The sequence below is a fragment of the Sarcophilus harrisii genome, chromosome 1 (assembly GCF_902635505.1).
Source record: "Sarcophilus harrisii chromosome 1, mSarHar1.11, whole genome shotgun sequence".
Taxonomy (NCBI): domain Eukaryota; kingdom Metazoa; phylum Chordata; class Mammalia; order Dasyuromorphia; family Dasyuridae; genus Sarcophilus; species Sarcophilus harrisii.
In genome coordinates this window covers 290127615-290150701 of record NC_045426.1, presented here as the reverse complement: position 1 = coordinate 290150701, position 23087 = coordinate 290127615, and the positions used below count along the sequence as shown (strand labels likewise).

The following is a 23087-nucleotide window of genomic DNA, read 5'->3' as shown; positions in this document are numbered from 1 at the left end:
CTAATTTCATATAGATCAACAGTAGGAAATGAAGTCAGAAGATCTTTTTAGACCTAGAACCATATCACTTTTCCTAGATATAACAGTTTGTAACATTCCCATGGTGACAGGATTGTGTTGTGTTGTTGTTTTCTTTTTAATATCTCATGAATGATTCTCTCATTATCTCTGCAAGATGTAAATTTTTATTCTCGGTATTAGATATTTGGCAATAAATGTCAGTTTGGAAAAGACAAGATAGCCTGTCAGTCACATATGAGTAACATATCTTATTTTAAATGTGCATGTTAAAATATTTCATTTATTACTATGCAACATTAAGAGGAATTAGATCAGGGAAATTGGGGATTAGGAGAGTGGAGAGATAAATGTTTTTCCCTGAAGAGCAAAGCCATAGCTAAAAGTGAAAAATGATGAGTCATACAATAGGTTATTCAAGGCTAATGTGGGAAAGGTATTTAATTTCTTTGTCTTAATTTCGTCAGCTGAGAAGTTCAGAATAATAGGACCTGAATTTTGTGTTTATGAAAGGTTTTGTTAGCCATAAGACTTATAAATTCAAAATAAAGAAAAATGGGAAGTGATTAATTGATAGCTAGCTCATTGAATCTCTTTATCCTTCCCAATGTTTCTCTATGACTAAGCCATGGTGTGCATCATTTAAAAAAAAATCTTTAAATTGAGCTTTGCTTTTCAGCAAAGTTTTCAGGTTTTCAAAAGACAGCAACCTGACAACCTCTCCTACATATTTGAATTATTCCAGCAAGTTTTGTAACATGCACATCCCAAGAAGGTCACATTATTTGGATTTTTTTTTATGTGTCATAGATGTTGCTGTGGGCGTCTAATAGGCCAGCATGTTGGACTCACACCAAGTATCTCCGTTATTCAGAATGAGAAAAATGAAAGCCGACTCTCTCGAAATGACATCCAGTCTGAGAAATGGTCCATCAGCAAGCATACACAGCTCAGCCCAACAGATGCTTTTGGGACAATTGAGTTCCAAGGAGGAGGTCACTCCAATAAAGCCATGGTAATCTCTAAGTAGCCATGCTACTAAATAATGTTTCTATAACTATCAAGTATCTGCCTTTGAATTCTCCCTTACTCCTCTCACCTTTGGTCTTTACTGATATTTTACTTTCAGTCTCAAGAAGCAAGACAACTGCAGACTTTTTATTAAAACCGTTTAGATTTACAAAGCGATTTTCTCGTAACAATCTTGTAGGACAAATAGAGCAACATTGTGGTTCACATTTTACATATGGGAAAACTGAGGATCAAAGATGCCTAGTGACTTAGAATCGTAGATTTAGAGCTGGAAGGAACCTTAATGACCATCATAACCAATGTTTTCATTTTATAGATGTGTCACCTTAAAATCCCATTCAAGTACCATCTTCTACATGAAACCTTTTCTGTCTTTCCTAGCTACTATTTAGAATATATTTGAGCAATAGAGCAGGCCCATATAGAGAAGGAGATTAGAGAGCTTGTGTAATTTTGAGCAAATTATTTCATATCTATTTCACACATATTCTGTATAGTTATATGTGTACATATTTCCCCTATTTGACTATAAACTTCATGAAGGCAGATTTTTTTCCCCCATTCTTGTCTTTATATCTCCTACTCTTTGTATAGGGCTTGGAACATGGTAAGTGCTTACTAAGTATTTGTTGATAATTTGACACGACATAAGACTGAGCTCCTATCTGTCACAAGAAACATCACCATAGTTACAATTAACTCTAGTTCATCTTTGCCAAATCCTGCAAAGCAGAAGAGTAGGTTAATTAGGTTTTGTACATGCAGCACGACATGAATGAATATTTATCAGTTATCTAGTCCAATTTAAGCATATAGTGTTGATATTCTCCCCTAAAAAAAAAAAAAGTAGGCCAACAGACACCCAGTCCTTCGCCTTTATTCATAAGATTTTTAGCTGAGTAGTTAAAGAGAGTTGTGTAACTCTCCTAGAATAGTGCATTAAAAGGGAGTGTTAGAATAATTTTTCATAAACAAACTCCCAAGGGAGCTAACACAGAAATTTTTGAATATGCTTAGTGCAAGATGACTCACACATCTACTTCACAGGGACAGTGTTAAATTCTATTATCTTTCATCTCCCAAAATAAATGTCTGATTAGTGTCAAGTACAGTACCATGAGCATAGGAGACTAATAATAAGTATTTCTGATGAATGATGTTGCCAACAGTTAAGGTCTTTCCTTTATGAGCTTTGACTCGAAAATAATGATTTCTCTTAAACAAATATTCCAGAATCAATGTGCTCATGTACATGTCTCAAAGTGCTCTTGCTTTGGAATGCTTTAAATCTTGCATTTCTTAACTTGGAGCTGTGAATTTTTTTAATGTTTTGATAACTATTTCTGTACAATTGGTTTCCTTTGTAATTCTGTACATTTTATTTTAATGTGTCTAAAAACTTTTTTTCTGAGAAAGGATTCATGTGGTTCACTAGGTTGCCAAGATGGATCCATGCTACAACAAAAGTTAAGCACCCCCTTCTATAAACTTGCTTCAATAATGCATCAATTATTCACAAAATATTTTTGAAACCAAGAATTTTCTTTAGATTCAATTTACAAGCCACATGAAAAATTATCTCAGGACTTTTTAGCTTGTTTTTTATTTATGCCATTAAATTATTAGATCTCCCTCTTTCCCCCCCTTTCTCCTTTCTTCCTTTCCTCTCTTCTTCCCTTCCCCCTCCTCACTCCTTCCATGTCTGTCTTTGTCTCTGTCTATCTGTCTCTCTCTCTCTCTCTTTTTCTCCCTTCTTCCCCCCTCCCTCCTTCCTTCTCTCTCTTTCTAAAGGAAATTTTTTTTTTTTATCATGGGTCCTTTGGAATTGTTTTGGATCAGAGTACCTACATATTCCACAGTTGATCACCATAACAATATTGCTTTTTAGTATGTATACTTTTTTCTTGGTTCTACTCACTTAATATTTTTTTCATCAGTTCATATAAGTCTTCCCAAGTTTTTCTGAAACCATGCTGTTCATCATTTCATAATAGTATTCTATCACATTTATATTCCACAATTTGTTTAGCTTTTCCTCGATTGCTCAGCATTCAGGATTTTTTAAAACAATTTTTTGAACAGGTCCTGTGATTTCATTGGTTTAGGGAACCCCCAAGGAAGAAACTCCCTCTACTAATGCTGATGGACAATTGTTCTGCCTTACAGAGTTGTCTGAGGCATTGAGATATTAAAGGGTCACCTAGCCAGCATATGGCAAAAGTAGGATGTGAGGATGTGAACCTAGCTCTTCCTGATCACAAGCAATATTTATAACATTGTCTCTGAATACACACGCATGCACACACAATGTGTAGATGTATGCATCATGTATCCAAAAGATATACTTTTCCAGTGTGATCAGTGATCCAATTCACCAGAATTACTTTCAAATATTTTTAGTTGCTTCCATCACTTAAATTTACCCTTCACAGATAAAATCTGCCATCATCAAGTATATGCAAAAGGATAGTTTAAGAAATTCCAAAAGAGGGCTTGTACAAAATATATTGAAGAATAGCAATTTAATCCAAATACATATGTATATAGGTTCTCTCTTTCCCCACAATGGAGAGATCTATTAAGCTTCAGAAGAATCTCTACTTGCCACATATTTTTCTTGTACTTGGGACTCTCAAAAATGATGAAGTAATAGAAGAGACTCTGAGAACCCTGGAAATAGGAGCTCTTTGGTTAGAAACATTATGCATTATAACTATAGGAAAATAACCATCAATAAGAATGATCATTGAATAAGCACTTCTATTTTCTGAAAGGCAGAAAAGCCATTTGATTGTATGACTGTTTAGTGCTTCAAGACCCTACAAAGGTATCTTATGGTACCAATATTTTTCTAAGAGTTTGAAGGAAGTTGACATTAAGGAGTACAGTCAGATTCTTCCTGTACAGGTCATCAAAATGGGGTGAGATCCCAAAAGTGTATTGTGATTACAGGCCAGCTTCCTGAGTGCTCTCAAAAGAATTTTTAGTCTTATACATCCTCCTTTTTGCCAAGGGGCAAAAGTTTCATTAAGCTGCTAAATGCAGCCTAAATTTATAACAGTCTTTGGCAAGAAAAAGGCTTTTTAGCAATTAACAAGGGGAAAGACAAGGTCCCTAGAATAAACCTGGAAGAAGATGCCATTAAGGTGTAGCAAGCAGTGGATTATAGGGTTAACCCTAAATCAGTAAGGGGGAGGTATTATGCTATTGACAGGAGGATTAATCCTACAATCACTCAGAGTTAATCTGGGCCCAAATAATAACCAAATGGGGTTTAGACTAGGACACAGTATTGGTCAGACAAATAAGAATCTTGAGTGATTTAGGTTTTAAGGCTTGATTGTAGTTTATGAGCCCCAAAATATTTAGTTAGATTTCTAAGATCAAATTTACATTTCTTTGGTCAGCATACAGAGGGAAAGTTCCATTGGGGTGGCTCCTTTTTTATCTCAGAGGTTGTTTTTCCTTCCTTCTATAAGAGGACCATGATATCAAGGCAGTGATGCAAGTGAGTTGGATTTAAGTGAGAGATGCTACCCCTCAATTTCTCTGCTAAAGCCATCTGGATTCAATGGCAAAATATAGGTCTGGAGGAATGGAGATGGCTGGAAGATAGAAAGACAAAAACAAAATAGCAACTTTATTTTTCTTTAAAATAATTTTGGTTTTAAAATAAAACGGTATTCTCTAGATCAGATATAACTATTAAAAAAATTATAGCTGAAAGGATGGACAACTAATTATCAGTGTCAAATGGTTCTGAGGGGAAAAGTTTAAAATGAACCAAAGAAAAATAACATGTATTTACATCTATTATGACACCTACTTCATAATGTTGTGGGATCAGATAAGAGTATTTAGTGTAAAAAAAAAATCTCAAAGTCCTGTAATGGAGAGTTTGGTGACTCAGGTGATAAGATGCTGGGCCTGGATACAAGAAGAACCAAGATCAAATCCTCACTCCTGTGCTTAACTAGATATGTGACTAGGGAAGTCACTCTCTGCCTGTCTCAGTTTTCTCATCTGTAAGATGAAGATAATAACACTTACTTCCAAGGCTTGCTATAAAGCTCAAATGAGATGATATATTTAAAGTGCTCTACAAATTAGCTACTATTATGTTATATAAATGTGACCTTATTAACATTCATGTTTTATATGTAGTGATCATTGCATCTCACATATAATGGGAGGGAGCAGAGCATTGTGTGGCTCACGGTGAAGTAAAATACATTTCTTCTATTTCTTTTCTCTTCAACTTTCTCTAAAGAGACTTTGATTTTTTCCAGGAAAAGAAGCAGGAACATGGGAGCTAAAGCTTGGCTATTCTGTTCTCCTTATAGAGGAAATAATGGACTAGAATTATATCGGTCTATTCTCTTAAATATTATTAGTCTAGGAGTATGGTTTTCCTCCTTATGAAGGAAAGAAGCATCCAAGCTTTATATTCTAGCTCCACCAAAGACCAGTTCAAGGTTGAACACATCAGCTAGCAAAGAAACTCATTTATCCAAGTTAATAGCAAAGCAGAAATCAAAGAAAACCCACACAAAAGAATATAGATCAGGTAACAAAGAATGGAGGATTTAGGTAACTCAACTCAATTGAGAAAGTTTCAGATCTTTCCCAAGAAGAAATTCCTCAAATTATCTGATGAAGCAAACAATGGCTAGACACATGATAGAGACTGCCAGCACCCCTCTTGTTGACGTCTTCCCAAAGCCTTATTCTCCTTTCAGCAACTTGAAATGGGATTTGGCATCATCTGGCTTCTTTTTTTGAAACAAAATGCCTAAGGATACTTGAAGAAACTCCAAGGGAGCAGAGTTCTCTTTTTTCTCATTCTTCCCAATTCTGTATATTCCTCCACAAGGAGAATTGCTCTTTATCTGTGAGGATTCCCATATCAATGAGTTTTGGGACTCAGCTTACATATACATGAGGAAAATTCAGCTTATTGGGGTTAAGTGATTTGTCCATATTCAATCAACTAGTAAAAACCTGAACTAAGACTGAAAAATCAAAGATAGAGGCTTTGTATATGTAGGGGGGGAAAAAAGTGGTGGACATTTTACATAACAAAAGCCTGTATAGTATTTTTTTCAAGAGCTGGTAATAATGGGTTGTTTGGGGTTTTTTAAGGATATAAGTAAAAAAAAAATAATAAACCAAGTAAGATGCATTTGTTACCTTGACAAAAACTACAATATATGGAAACATATACTATGTAAAGTGGAAAATAGGCTTTCAGATAGACTATAAATTCTCTGAAGCATAGACTATTTCTTTTACATATAATCCCTATCCCCAGAGTCTAGCAAGTGCTTAATGAACAATTAATATTCATTTATTGAATGATTGAATGATTTAACTTGAAGGATACCAGAATTCTTCACTTTTCATATGCCAGATATCTTTGATACTAAAACAACAGATCCATCAACAGTCTATAATATTTTAAAAACTCCTGTTGGTATAAGCCATTTGACCAGTGTCCACTGTGTTCACATGCATAAAGATGAAGTACTAGCCCACTGAACACTCTTTAGAATGTACTATAATGCAGTCATCAGGGTCACAATATTTCTATAACATTTTAATGTTTCCAACACATTTTGCCACCAAAATGCCATGTGGTAGGTAATATGTAATTGGGATTAAGCATTTATTAATCACCAGGCACTGTGCTAAGTATTTTAGTTATTATTTCATTTGATCCGTTTTTTTAAAAGTATTAACTTTATTTTATGAACAAGAAATATTGAGCATATTAAATTGAGTAGTAGGTTGCTAAATATGTACCAGCATATCAGTGATATATGCCCTTAGTAAGTCATAAAATCAGAATTAAAGCTGAAAAAGAACCCTAGATACCTCTTATGCTAAACTCTTCATCCTGCAGGTTAAAAATAAATCAGATATAAAATCAGAAAAAATTACTCACTAGATTGCAAACCTATTAAGTAACAGAATCAAGATTCAAATTCAAGCTTCTTAATTCCAAAATCAATATTCTTTCCACTATTTATTGCTGATTTGGGGGTGAGAGGGAGTTCAGGTAATAAAAAGGGCAGGTAAGTAGTACAGTAGATAGAACCTGCAGTCACAAAGAGTTATCTTTCTATATTCAAATCTTTTTTCATAATAAATATTCTTAATAAGAATAATTTATGTATAAAAAGAATTCCTGGATTTTGTTATTAATCTGATATAGTACAGAATATATAGATTTTATTTCTATAGCCTTTAAAAATGAGGCACATAAATATAATTTAATGAATCCATACACAGTGCAAAACAGGAGAAACAAATGATTTAAGAATTCCATTTCTTTTCGATTTTTTTTTTTGGTGATAACTTTTTGTTAGGAGCTGTATGTTAAGCTGGATCTTAAAGAGTGGATAGAAAAAATGAGGGCAGAGATTTTTTTTAAATGCTTTTATTGGATAGGTTGGTTTATTTGTTTCTTGAGTACCTAGCATGGATTGAATTGAGAAGGAAATGTCTTTCACGTTGGACAGCAACAAAAAAGGTAGAAAATGTGAATTGTTTGTGCATAGGACACTTAGTAAGAAGATATGTTTGACAAGAGAAAAGAATGGAGGAGTATTGTACATGTGTAAAGACAAGAGTACAGAAACAGAGAATGAAAATGAGATTTATCCTGGAAAATGATGACTGTCTTCAAGTCTATGGAATTGTCATGGGAAAGATGGATTTGATTGTTCAGTCTATGTCCAAAGGGAGAAAAATGGACTGAAAGTTGCAGAAAGAAAGTTTAGGTTTAATGTGAAAAACAAATTCCTAAGAATTAGAGCTATCTTGCAAATGAAATGAGCTACTTAAGAAAGTAATAGATTCTAGTGGATTCTAGGAACATGGCAGAATTGATCAGAAAACTTTGAGCTCTCTAAATTTCCTCCACAGAAAAACATTGATCATTGCTTCAGAGGGAATGTAGAGGAGCAGAAATAAACCAAAATCAAAGTAAAGCAGTCTGTCCTCCTAAAATAACCTAAGAAGACCCCAAGAAAAACCTTGAAGAGGCTGGGCCTGATTGAAGTGCATATACCTTCAGGCCAACTCTGTGGAAATCAACAAACAACAAACCAAATCCTTGGGGACAGCTGGGACTAGTAGGCAGTCTTCAAATTTAGAAACTTACATCTCATTGAGACTGCATGGGATCTTCCAGCTGAGTAAAAGACTGAAGGAGCTTCTACCACTGATGGGCACCAAGAACACCCTTCCTGACAAAATGTGTCCCAGCCTGAACTGCTGCTACATAAAGTGGAGGGTAGGAAGGATTTAAGGTCAGAAGAACTAGCACAAATTTGTTGAGTGCCATAGCAGAGGGGCAGGGTTCTTACTGGCTGTCAACTCTTGAAGTAGAGCAGAGTTTCTGGTTTCAGTTCTAGAGCAAAATGAATAGGTATGGTTTATAGCCGCCAGAGGGACCACAGGAAGCAAGATCATTTGTGGGACAGTATTATCTGGGGTTCTAGCTATGCTTTAGGAGTAGAGAGGAGAGTCCAAAATTGAGCCCCAGGACAGACTTCAGAAAATAATAGTAAAAAGGACCTGAGGCTTGGAGTATCATTCCTCCTATCTGAAGACTAAAATTTGATTACATAAGTAGCTGTTAAAAAACCAAAATGAAACAAAAACAAATGAAAATGAGTAAGCAAAAGGGAAAGAATTCAACTATATATAACTACTATGGGATTAAAGAAGATCTAGATTCATATTCATAAGAAGATAATGGAGCTTTTAAAAAAAAACACTTCTTTTTCAATGAGAAATGTCAAATGGTCCCAAGAACAAAAAGAGTTCTTGAAAAAAAAAAAAACTTAAAAAATAAAATAAGAGAGATTAGGGCAAAATTAAAAGTAAAAAAGCAATTAAAGAAAATTATGAAAAGGAAGTTAACTAATGTGAGAGAATCAAAAATTCAAGAAAATAATTCCTTGAAAATCAGAATTGGGCAAAGGGAAGCTAATGGTGTTTTAAGACATCAAGAAATAATAAACAAAATCAAAAGAAAAAAACAGAATATGAAATATTCCATCAGCAAAACAATTAATGTAAAAAATGGACATTTAACAAATTGAAAGATTTTCAGGTATTTGTGACAAAAAGAGAAGAATTTAAAGGAAAATTTGACATATAATATTCAGGAGAAAAATATAAGATAAACTTTAAGGATCAAATGTAGGAGACTCTGTAAGGTCAAATTGCTTACCTCTTATATGTGAAAAGATTATCAATTCTTTTATACTATCATTTTTATTTGGGTGGTTTGAAAGTAAGGTTTGGGTTGTGCTGAGTATGATGGGGTAATTCTTTTAAAAAATAAAATAAAATTGTGTAAGGAAAAATAAAAGGAGCAATTATCTCAGACAAAACAAGCATAGGAGGAAAAATTGAAATAGAAGAAGTTAATGGGAGGAAGAAAGGTAATGTTGAAATCTTATTCTCATGAGGAATGGCTTTAAGGGAACAACCTATATGTCTAGAATGGTATAAAAATCTTCTACATTCAGGTTTGGGGGAAAGGAAGCCAAGATAGTGAGCAGAAGTTAAGCAAGGAAATGAGAAGGAATAGGAATAGGAATAGAGTAAGAAGGAAAATAAAATAAATAAATAGGAAGGAAGAATGTTATAAAAAATGTACATAAACATAAAACAAAGATGAAGAGTAAAATTATTACATTAAAAAGTAGGGGTAGTAATTATAATCTCAAAATTAAAGCTAAAATAGATTTAATCGAAAAAGAAAAATAGGGAAACTACACTATGTTTTAGCTACATTATTCAATATTCTTTTATACTTAAAATAATAGATAGTATAAAATACTTGAGTATACTTGCCAAAACAGACACGGGAATTATATGAACATAAACATAAAATTATTTTTAAACAAATTAAGTCAACTCTAAATTATTGAGATAATATTTATTGTTCATGGCTAGATAAAGCCAACATCATTTAAATCACAATTAAATTATTAAGAAATTTTCTTATTAAATAATAACAAAATTTATTTGGAAGAACAAAAGTTTAGGAAATTGTATTATCAGCATTTAATTTTTGAGAGTATTTTATATATTTCTTTAATTCTTCATTTTATTTAATTTTTTAATCATGAGATTGTAATGCTGGAGAAATTGAGGCAAGACAAAGATTAGGATTCTTAATATTTTAATAGTGGAGAATTTGGACCAGCGAAGCCATACTAGCCATAGCCAGCTGCCTGGATGGGACTTTTGTCTCAAAGCATCCAGCCATGAGCAAGTAATTCCAGAAAATTTTATACGGCTCCAGTGATCAGGGAAAACAAGGCAAGGTGGAGCAGAGCACTGGGTGAGTGGAAATTCCAGAAAGGACCATAACTTCTTAATTCTGACAGGTTGGGGGTCAAGAAGATGGTAGAGACAGGAAGTCTGAGCTCAGGAGATACCCAAGTAGTTGAGATAAGCCTTCTGGAGTTTTATGACTCTTTGGAATGCCAGAGTGGCCAAAGTTCCACAACCCTAATTATCTCAGTCCTTATAGCCAGGAAGGGGTAGGTTACCACCAGGAAAATTGAGGCATAACAAGATCATACCTCTCTGGATTTTCTAAGACCTATTTTCCTAATGTCTAAAGTACCCATCTGACTTTAGTTACTGTCGTTTAGTTAGTTAGCTTCTTGGCTATTCTAAGCTCTAAGATGACATGATTAATTTCTCCCCAAGTTTCTAGGACTTTTAATTTATCAGTGAATTCTTTCTTATTAATCAGAATTTGATCCAAAATTAGTTTCCTCATCACTTCCTCTTCCTTCTGGAGTGACTTTGTTTGTAGAACTCGTCAAGGTTTTATCCCATCAGCTTTTGCTTGAGTAAAACTTCCAGGAAGTATCTGGACAACTGAGGTCCTCCCACATATTCTTTTTTTCTACTACCAATTTTGTGATCCATTTTAAGAAAGTATCATTTATATCTTCCTTCTGATACAACAGCCACCACAGCAGTATTACTTCTGTTTTTCTCCTTTTATTCTCGCTCTAATTTCCTGAATAAATTTGTGAGGTCTCTGAAATGCAGTCCTACTTTGCTTTTCTACCTATTAGATATTTCTTTTAAATTATGCAGTGAAAGATATTCATCTTGGCTGATGAGTTGCTTACCATAGTTAATGAATAACTCCCTTTGGTTCCTTTGAGAGCTAAACTAATTAAATTAACTTCAGAGGCTTTGTGAATTTTTTTTTTTTTTTAACCAATTAAGACAACCCAAGGCTAAGACTCTCTACTTTGTCCAACAGTTTCTTTTAAAATATTAATCAGTTCTGGATAATTTGTATTGATGAAGGAGAACAATTAGCAAGAGTTACTGAAATGTGTGGGGGGAGGTATGTATTCCACATTTAGAGTATTTAAAAGTATGTAACATTTTGTGGAAAAGTAAGGAAAAATTTTTAATAGTTCCAATGTCTACAGTGATTTATTTTAAATTAAAATCTCCTTTGATACTACTTGATCTTATTATACTAGTACCTGAATTGATGTTCCAAGAAACTAACCATAAGTTAAGAAACACAAATTATTTGCAAAGTTAAATCAAATGAGCTATTAAAAAGGTTATGCCACATTTTTAGAGTCTAATAGCCTTAAACAACTGGTTTTTATTATGCTTCAGTATTATTGTCTTGTTCTTGTGTAAAATGTCTATTTTTAAATAAATGCATTAAACATTATTAGAATATTTTGAAATGTTTGACTTGTCTGTTAAAAAAAAAAAAAAAAAAAAAAAACTTCCTTGGAGGAAGATTTCTTAACCTTGAATTATTTTAACTACTTCAAAAATTAAATAATCTGGAGCTCATCAAAGGACTTGCTTTGGTTTTTGATGAGATAGAAGAATGAAGTGACAAATTAGAGAGGGGAAATCAAAGATCAATAATTCAGCTTACCATTTTTAAGGCCTAGTGATTTAAGTGCCAAATTGGCCTCTCTCAGTTTCTTCATCTGTAAGAAATTAAGGGAATTGACTGCATAACCCCCATAGATCTTTCTAGTTCTGAATTTATGGTGCTATTTCATTAAAAAAAAAAAAAAAAAAAAACTTCTTTGTAGAGTTAATGAAAAGAAAACTATGAGGCAACACTTTAGAACATAAACAATAGAGCCTCTTTGCTATGACTTTTTTAAATACTGTCTTTTTGTTAATAAAATGGGCATAGGAAACATGTATAGCATTTGTCACCTAAATTGTTTTGTCTGTTATTAGTCAATGAACATGATTTATTATTATTTTTTTAATAATAATAACTTTTTATTGACAAAACCCATACTAAGGTAATTTTTTGCAACATTATCCCTTGCACTCATTTCTGTTCTGATTTTTTCCCTCCCTCCCTCCCTCCACCCCTTCTCCCAGATGGCAAGCAGTCCTATACATGTTAAATATGTCACATTATATCCTAGATACAATATATGTGTGCAGGAACAAACAGTTCTCTTGTTGCACAGAAAGAATTGGATTCAGAAGGTAAAAATAACCCAGGAAGAAAAACAAAACTGCAAACAGTTCATTTCCCAGTGTTCTTTCTTTGGGTGGAGCTGCCTCTGTCCATCCTTGATCATTTGAAACTGAGTTAGATCTTCTCTTTGTCAAAGAAATCCACTTCCATCAGAATACATCCTCATACAGTATTGTTGTTGAAGTATATAATGATCTCCAGGTTCTGCTCATTTCACTTGGCATCAGTTCATGTCAGTCTCTCCAAGCCTCTCTGTATTCATCCTGCTGGTCATTTCTTACAGAACAATAATATTCCATAACATTCATATACCACAATTTACCCAACCATTCTCCAATTGATGGGCATCCATTCATTTTCCAGTTTCTAGCCAGTACAAAAAGGGCTGCCACATACATTTTTCCTTCTTTAATATCTCTTTGGGATATAAGCGCAGTAGTAGCACTGCTGGACCAAAGGGTATGCACAGTTTGATAATTTTCTGGGCATAATTCCAGATTTCTCTCCAGAATGGTTGGATTCATTCACAACTCCACCAACAATGCATCAGTGTCCCAGTTTTCCTGCATCCCCTCCAACATTCATCATTATTTTTTCCTGTCATCTTAGCCAATCTGACAGGTTTGTAGTGGTATCTCAGAGCTGTCTTAATTTGCATTTCTCTGATCAACAGTGATTTGGAACACTGTTTCATATGAGTGGTAATAGTTTCAATTTCATCATCTGAGAATTATCTGTTCATATCCTTTGACCATTTATCAATTAGAGAATGGCTTGATTTCTTATAAATTAGAGTCAAATTCTCTATATATTTTGGAAATGAGGCTTTATCAGAACCTTTAAATGTGAAGATGTTTTCCCAGTTTGTTGCTTCCCTTCTAATCTTGTTTGCATTAGTTTGTTTATAATTTGATGTAATCAAAATTTTCTATTTTGTGATCAATAATGGTCTCTAGTTCATCTTTGGTTACAAAATTCTTCCTCCTTCACAAGTCTGAAAGATAAACTATCCTATATTCCTCTAATTTATTTATTATCTCGTTCTTTATGCCTAAATCATGGACCCATTTTGATCTTATCTTGGTATATGGTGGTAAATGTGGGTCCATGCCTAATTTCTGCCATACTAATTTCTAGTTATCCCAGCAGTTTTTGTCAAATAATGAATTCTTATCCCAAAAGTTAGGACCTTTGGGTTTATCAAACACTAGATTACTATAGTTGACTATTTTGTCTTGTGAACCTAACCTATTCCACTGATCAACTAATCTATTTCTAAGCCAATACCAAATGGTTTTGGTGACTGTTGCCTTATAATATAATTTTAGATCAGGTACAGTTAGGCCACCTTTATTTGATTTTTTTTTCATTAATTCCCTTGAGATTCTTGACCTTTTGTTCTTTGTTATGAATTTTGTTGTTGTTTTTTCTAGATCATTAAAATATTTTCTTGTAAGTCTGATTGGCATAGCACTAAATACATAGATTAGGTTAGGGAGTATTTTCATCTTTATTATATTTGCTCGGCCTATCTAAGAGCACAATACTTTTCCAATTATTTAAATCTGGCTTTATTTGTGTGGAAAGTTTTTTGTAATTTTGTTCATATAATTTCTGACTTTCCTTTGGTAGATAGATTCCCAAATATTGTACGCTATTGACAGTTATTTTGAATGGAATTTCTCTTTGTATCTCTTGCTGTTGGATTTTGTTGGTGATGTATAAAAATGCTGAGGATTTATGGGGATTTATTTTGTGTCCTGAAACTTTGCTAAAGTTATGAATTATTTCTAATAGCTTTTTAGTAGAATTTCTGGGGTTCTCTAAGTATACCATCATATCATCTGCAAAGAGTGATAGTTTGGTTTCCTCATTGCCTACTCTAATTCCTTTAATTTCTTTCTCAACTCTTATTGCCAAGGCTAGCATTTCTAATACAATATTGAATAATAATGGTGATAGTGGGCAACCTTGCTTCACTCCTGATCTTACTGGGAAAGGTTCCAGTTTTTCCCCATTGCATATGATGCTTACTTACGGTTTTAAATATATGTTCTTGACTATTTTAAGGAAAAGTCCATTTATTCCTGTCCTCTCAAGTGTTTTTATTAGGAATGGAGGTTGGATTTTATCAAATGCTTTTTCTGCATCTATTGAGATGATCATATGGTTTTTGGTTATTGATATAGTCAATTATGCTAATAGTTTTCCTAATATTGAACCAGGCCTGCATTCCTGGTATAAATCCTACTTGGTCATAGTGTATTATCCTGGGGATGATTTTCTGTAATCTTTTTGCTAATATTTTATTTAAGATTTTAGCATCAATATTCACTAGGGAGATTGGTCTATAATTTTCTTTCTCTGTTTTCAGCCTACCTGGTTTAGGTATCAGTACCATGTCTGTGTCGTAAAAGGAGTTTGGTAGGACTCCTTCAATCCCTATTTTTTCAAATAGTTTATATAGCATTGGAGTTAATTGTTCTTTAAATGTTTGGTAGAATTCATATGTAAATTCATCTGGTCCTGGGGATTTTTTCTTAGGGAGTTAATTAATAGCTTGTTCTATTTCTTTTTCTAAAATGGGACTGTTTAGTCTATTTACTTCTTCCTTTGTTAATCTGGGCAAGCTATATTTTTGAAGGTATTCTTCCATTTCATTTAAGTTATCGAATTCATTGGCATAAAGTTGGGCAAAGTAACTCCTTATTATTGCTCTAATTTCCTCTTCATTAGTGGTAACTTCTCCCTTTTCATTTTTAAGACTAACAATTTGATTTTCCTCTTTCCTTTTCTTAATCAGATTTACTAAGGGTTTGTCTATTCTGTTGGTTTTTTCATAGAACCAATTCTTAGTTTTATTAATTAATTCAATAGTTTTTTTTTTTTACTTTCAATTTTATTTATCTCTCCTTTTATGTTTAGAATTTCAAGTTTAGTGTTTGACTGGGGGGGTTTTAATTTGTTCCTTTTCTAGCATTTTCAGTTGCAAGCCCAATTCACTGACCTTCTCTTTCTCTATTTTATGCAAGTAGGCCTCTAGAGATATGAAATTTCCCCTTATTACTGCTTTGGCTGCATCCCACACATTTTGATATGACGTCTCATTATTGTCATTTTCTTAGGTGAAATTATTAATTATGTCTATGATTTGCTGTTTCACCCAATCATTCTTTAGTATGAGATTATTTAGTTTCCAATTATTTTTTGGTCTATTTTCCCCTGGCTTTTTGTTGAATGTAATTTTCATTGCATCGTGGTCTGAAAAGGATGCATTTACTCTTTCTGCCTTACTACATTTGAGATTTTTATGTCCTAATATATGGTCAATTTTTGTATAGGTTCCATGAACTGCTGAAAAGAAAGTGTACTCCTTTCTGTCTCTCTGGTGTTTTCTTCTTTTTTAAAATATATGATGGTTCTCTGATAGCAGGTTTTGGGGGAGGTTTTCTGGAGGCAGCCTTAGTTTCAGTTCCAAGTAATAATCACCCCAAATGCAGCCAGTTGGTAAAATCCAAACATTTATTTTCTCCTTCCAAGTCTTTCTTTTTCCTTGGGCCTGGTTTGCTTCCTTAGAGGCCTCTCTCCCTCCTTTGTTTCAAGAGCTCTTGCAGCTTGTCTTTTAGCTCTTTCAGCTTCTGCCTCTAGCTCAACTCCGACTTGTGGCTTCTCAATCCCCAACTAACTCTCTCCTCTCAATCTTTTCAACTGAACTAACTGACTGAAACTCTAAGAGCTTCTTATGTATGATCTCTTAAAGGTGTGAACCCAAAGGTTGACTCCTCCTCTGAGAGTGGGATTATGGGTTTCTGACTTGTGAATCTTTCAAACTTGTGAACTCCAATGTGTGAACTCTCAAAGGTGTTAAGCATTGTTTCTACCAATACTAGTGACTTAACACCTTGTAAGTATTTGCTCTAATGTGTGAACCAATAAGCATTGTAATCAATTCCACTGAGTTAATACTAGGATTCTAAAATGTCTCCATTTAGTTTTCTCCAGAGATCTATCACATCTAACTTTTCTAGTATTCTATTTACCTCTTTGACTTCTTTCTTATTTATTTTGTAGTTTGATTTATCTAATTCTGAGAGTACAAGGTTGAGATCTCTCACTATTATAGTTTTGCTGTCTATTTCTTCTTGCAGCTCTCTTAATTTCTCTTTTAAGAATTTAGATGCTACACCACTTGGTGCATATATGTTTAATATTGATATTGCTTCATTATCTATGCTACCCTTTAGCAAGATATAGTGCCCTTCCTTATCTCTTTTAATTAGTTCAATTTTTGCTTTTGCTTGATCTGAGATCAGGATGACTACCCCTGCTTTTTTGACTTCACCTGAAGCTTAGTAGATTCTGTTCCAACCTTTTACCTTTACTGCATATGTCTCTCCCTGCTTCAGGTGTGTTTCCTGTAAACAACATATTGTAGGATTCTGGCTTTTAATCCATTCTGCTAACCACTTCCTCTTTATGGGGGAGTTTACCCTGTTCACATTTATGGTTAAAATTACCAATTCTGTATTACTTGCCATCTTATTAACCCCTGTTTATGCTTTTTTCCTTTCCTTCCCCCTTACCCCCTCCCCAGTATTAAACTTGTGAGTACCACTTGCTTCTCACAGCCCTCCCTTTTTAGTACCCCTCCCCCACCTTAAAGTTCCTCCCCCTATCTTACTCCTTTTCTTCACAGTTTCCATATTCCCTTGTGCTTAGCTTATTCCTTCCCTTTTCACTTTTTCCTTCCTACTTTTCAATGTGGTGGGAGAAGTTTCACCATAAATTGAATATGTCTAAAATTTTTCTCTTTAAGCCAATTCTGATGGCAGTAAGATACCCATTATATTCATCCCTCTCCATTCTTTCTCTCAGATATAATGGGTTTTCTTTGCCTCTTTGTGAGATGTAGTACCCCCACTTTACCCTTTTTCTGGTACAATGTCCTTTCTACCTCTAGTTTTGAGAACAAGGTATACATGTATTCTTTATACATCTTTATAGCATAAATATAATTCCCAATATTTCTTTATACCTTTTTAGGTTTCTCTTGAGTTCTATATTTGTAGATCAAACTTTTTGTTAAGTTCTGGTTTTTTCATCAAAAATAGGTGAAATTCACTTATTTTGTTGAATGTCCATTTTCTTCCCTGGAAAAACATGCTCATTCTGGCTGGGTAAGTTATTTTTGGTTGCATCCTGAGTTCCTTAGCCTTTCGGAATATCATATTCCAGGCCCTTCGATCTTTTAATGTGGACGCTGCTAGATCCTGGGTAATCCTTATTGTGGCTCCTCTATATTTGAATTGGTTTTTCCTAGCCTACTTGCAGTAATTTTTCCTTCATCCTTCATTCTGGCATTTGGCCACTATATTTCTTGGTGTTTTGATTTTTGGATCCCTTTCAGTAGGTGATCGATGAATTCTTTCAATGTCTATTTCACCCTCTGTTTCTATGACTTCTGGGCAGTTCTCTTTGATAATTTCCTGGAAAATAGTGTCCAGGCTCTTTTTTTCATCATATTTTTCTGGGAGTCCAATAATTCTCAGATTACCTCTCCTAGATCTATTTTCCAGGTCTGTTGTTTTCCCAAGAATTTATTTGACATTTTTTTCCATTGTTAGATTTTTTTGGTTTTGCTCGACTGATTCTTTTCTCCTCGAGTCATTCAATTCCATTTGTTCAATTCTGATTTTCAATGAAATATTTTCTTCACTCACTTTTTTTTAAATATCTTTTTCTAATTGTCCAATTGAGTTTTTAAGTTTTTAAGTGAGTTGTTTTGTTCTATGGAATTTTTTTTCCATTTTGCCAATTTTATTTTTTAGAGAGCTTTTTTTCTGTTTCCAGTTCACTAATTCTATTTTTCAACGACTTGATTTCTTTATCCACTCTGTCATGAGTGGGATGACTTCTCCAGACTCTCTTCCCAAGCCTCCCTTTCCTTTTCCCATTTTTCTTCTAGCTCTCTTGTGAGAGCCTTTTTAACTTCTATGAGATTCATCTGTGCTGAGGAACAGATGATATCCTCCTTTGGGGATTCACCTGGAGACAGTCTGTTTTTAGTCTCCTCAGGGTTTAGAATCTGCTCTCTGTCCATGTAGAAGCTGTCAGTGGTTAAGGTCCGTTTAAATTTTTTGCTCATTTTGTCAGAGAAGAATCAAAGACAAACTAGCAAAGAAAAAAAGAAAAAAACCCCAAAAGGAATCTGCTTTCTTTTTTGGGCTGGGTGGTGTTACCAAGCTTCCTCTAAGACTGGGGGGTGGGGGGAGGGGAAGATGCAGCAGAGAGGCCCTAACAGGACAGCGATGGCTGTGTTGCGCTTTGGCTCTGAGACTCTGAGAGTGTGTTGAAACACTGTGGGGGAGGGGTGGCCCACTCCTGAGAGACTCCAGTTGTTCTGGGTTGTATTCTTCATCCCCTGGGTTTTTAGCTTCTCTGCTTGTCTAATGACTTGCTGCCAGGGCAAAGTATCCAGTCCTGTAGCAAAGGTCTCCCCCAGAGACGGCTGAGATCACACCCCAACCCCCACTCCAGTCTGCTTGACTGTGAGGTGCCTGCTGCACTCTTGCTGCCACTGCCTGCCCTCAGCCTGCGCCCAATCTAAAATGTCCCCACCCTCAAGCAAAAACAGACCTTTCCTGGTGAATTTCAAGGATGTCTTCTCTTGGTAACTATTTGTGTTTTGTTTTTTTCAGTCAAGCATTAATTCAGAGGCTTATCATGAAATGAATTCTGTGAGAAAACGCAGAGCTTATGTAGCTGTGTGCCTCCTCTCCACCATCTTGGCTGGAAGTCCTGCTTTCAACTTTAAAAACTTTGTTTTACATTTTTCCTATGAAGACAGAATAGAACATAAAACAGCACACCATTTTTGAGAATGTCAAATAATAGTAGCTTAAAGTTCTTTGATGTCTAAAATGCAACTTTGCTTAAATGAACTTTACACTGTTCTCTTTTCCCTGGTGCTTTTCTCTCTTTATCTTACAAACACCCTACTAAAACCTAACTCTGGGTTAATCCCATTTTCTACTCTTTCTCCTGTTTAGAGTCCCACAGTCATTCTGTCTTCCATGAATTTATGCCATCTCCATTGGGCTTTTACTGTCAAAACAATCCTTTAATTCCTTCCTAATTGATTCTCTATCCTGTTCCCTCTAGAGGTTGTTTCAAATCTTCTCTTTTTTTCTCAAGGCTCTCATAATTTCCTAAAGCCAATTATATTAAGTTATATGTATAAAGTGTTTCTTTAGGAATTGAATCCAGACCATTATCATTGTAATATTCACTTACTAATTTCCACTTGTCTGAATCTAATTCTTCTTCCTTAGAGAACCAAGGAAACGAGTATTGTAATGTTTTTAAAAGTCCATTGATTTGCTCCCAAGTTACAATTAAACTTTAATTAATTACTAATTAATCACTACAAGAATAGCCAGATGTTAAAGTCCAAATTTTTTATTGTCTCCTTCAGTCTGTCTCCTTGCCTAGGGTCCAGGCTAGCTTGGTCTCAGTGGAGTAAATGCAGAAGGATAGCCACCATGGCGGTGTGAGATAGAGTGATCTGTCTCTCCTTGGTTCCAAGAGCCTGAGCTCCCACCTCCAGTCCTCTGTCATCTTCAAGTCTGACCCTAGCTGAGTTTGTCCCAGTTTATATGCTCTGTTTTAATTACATCATCGTAGCTGTGAATCTTGTATATAAAGTACTAAGTACATGTACTGAACTAGAGAACTATTTATCACCATGCTAAACTAGATAACCATTGTCTTTATCAATTCCACTGAGTTAGCACAGCACCTTGTAAAAATCCTTGTTTCAAGTACAGAGTTCTGGCCCATAACATTGACCATCCTTTCCTTCTGAATACTCTAGATTTTCATGACAGCAGCTATAGAATCAGAAGATTTAAATGCAAATTTCACCACTTACACTTACTACATATTTGACCTTGGCTAAATTAATTTACTTGACCTCAGTTTCCTTATCTGTAAAATGAAGGGAATTAAGACTTTCAGGGCTTCTTAAACTTCTCCCACTCACAACTTCTTTTTGCTTGAAATATCTTGACATAACTCTGGGAATATAGATATATTAATTAGGTATACAAATAAAATATTTACTGATAATAAATCATAATTTTGTGACTTCCACATTCAATTACAGGACTCCATATGGAGTTGGAACCACAGTTTAAGAAGTTGGAGATGACCTGAATTCCATTCCAGCTCTATGTTATATAATTATATGATTCTCTGAACTCTAGTCATTCCTTCTAGCCATTCTTATTGTTATATCATTACTGCTGCATTTTGCCTTAACAATGCATATACACACCCTAAGTCTTTTCTGTGCTCTCCCTCTCCATAGGAAGCTTGGGATAGCTCCCTCTTTTACCCTAGAAGCAGATCTCTACCTTAAAAATTATTTTTTTTAAAAAGAGGAAATACTAAAAGAAAAGAAAATTATCCTCTCAATGAATCCTTTCTCAACTCAATAATTTCATCTCCCATGGTTTCAAATGCCATCTCTGTGCATATGACTCTCAAGTCTACATAGCTTTTATGGTTCTGGTCTCTTCTGAACTCTACTCCTATATCACCCACTGCATTTTGGACATTTTGAATTAGATATCCTGTGGACATCTCAAATTCAACATAAACAAACTCAATTATCTTCTCACCTTCCAGTCTTCCCCTTTTATAATTTCTCAATTTTGGAGAAGGCTGCCAACAACCTTCTAGATTCATCAGAAGTCTTTATCCTAGAATTTATGAAAAAATTTTAAAATTTTGATAATTTTATTTAAAAATAGTTGATTTGCTTTGTAATCCTTTGTATTTTAATGTATTCATTTAAAAACATTCTGAAAAGGGCTTTACCAAACTGCCAAAGGAATCTCCGCACAATTAGTGTAAAAACTACTCTGCTAGGCTTTTCATTCTCCCTAATTTCTTGTTTTTGATCAGTTGCCAGCTGTTATTGTTTCTACTTTAACATTATTCCTCTCACTTTTCTCAATTCATAAAATCACCACCTTAATTCAAGTATTCATTTCTTCTTACCTAGACTTTTAAAATAGCCTTTTAATTGGTCTCCCAACCTCAAGTCCTTTCTATATATATAATCCATCCTTCACATAGCTACCAGAGTGACAGTCCTAAAGCTCAGGTGTGACCATACCACTCCTATTCAAAATGCAAAAGTGGTTCCTATTATCTATATGTTCAACCACAGATTTCTCTAGCTTTTAAAGTCTTTAATTTCTGTTTCAGCCTACTCTTTCAGAACTTCATGCATTCAATGTTTAAGCCAAATTAGCATATTTGGTAATAATCCTCATGCACATTCCCATTGCCCATCTCTGTGACTTTATCCACACAGTCCTCCTATCCCAGACTGTTCTGCTCCCTATTCACTTTTGCCTAAGAATGCCTCTCTCAGATCAAATATTTACTCCTCCTGGATGCAAACTTTTCTGTATCTTTTAGTAACTAGTTATCCCTTGTTTCCCTGAAATTGTATTATGTTTACTTTGTATATATTTATCTAGCTACATGTTATTTCCCTCAAAAGAATGCAAGCATGTAGGACAGGTACTTTTTCTTTTTAATAATAGCTTTTTATTGTCAAAATATATACAAAGATAGTTTTCAACATTCACTTTTGCAAAACCTTGTAGTCCAAACTGTCTCCCTCCCTTCCCTTGACAGCAAGTAATCCAATATATGTTAAATATGTACAATTCTTCCATGCATATTTTCTTTCTTTTTAATAGCTTTTTATTTACACGTTATATATATGGGTAATTTTACAGCATTGACAATTGCCAAACCTTTTGTTCCAATTTTTCCCCTCCTTCCCCCAACCCCCTCCCCCAGATGGCAGGATGACCAGTAGATGTTAAATATATTAAAATATAAATTAGATACACATTAAGTATACATGACCAAGCAAAAAGAATTGGACTGTGAAATATTGTACGATTAGCCTGTGAAGGAAATCCAAAATGCAGTCAGGCAAAAATATAGGGATTGGGAATTCAATATAATGGTTCTTAGTCATCTCCCAGAGTTCTTTAGCTGGGTGTAGCTGGTCCAGTTCATTACTGCTCCATTGGAATTGATTTGGTTCATCTCATTGCTGAGGATGCCCAGGTCCATCAGAATTGATCATCATATAGTATTGTTGTTGAAGTATATAATGATCTCCTGGCCCTGCTCATTTCACTCAGCATCAGTTCATGTAAGTCTCTCCAGGCCTTTCTGAAATCATCCTGTTGGTCATTTCTTACCAAATAATAATATACCATAATATTCATATACCACAATTTATTCACCCATTCTCCAATTAATGGGCATCTACTCAGTTTCCAGTTTCTAGCAACTACAAGAGAGCTGCCACAAACATTCGTGCACATACAGATCCCTTTCCCTTCTTTATGATCTCTTTGGGATATAAGCCCAGTAGTAACACTGCTAGATCAAAGGGTATACACAGTTTGATAACTTT

General features: G+C 34.4%; 1 protein-coding gene across 5 annotated transcripts in view; it reads left to right on the top strand.

Annotated features, from left to right (window-relative positions):
* TRPM3 (transient receptor potential cation channel subfamily M member 3) overlaps window positions 1-23087 on the top strand; it is a 617065-nt gene that overhangs the window by 262871 nt on the left and 331107 nt on the right. For all 5 annotated transcript variants that reach the window (XM_031943669.1, XM_031943675.1, XM_031943674.1 and 2 more), the window contains exon 3: window positions 829-1033. In XM_031943669.1, the coding sequence (XP_031799529.1) occupies window positions 829-1033 (205 nt within the window). The remainder of the gene's footprint in view (window positions 1-828; window positions 1034-23087) is intronic.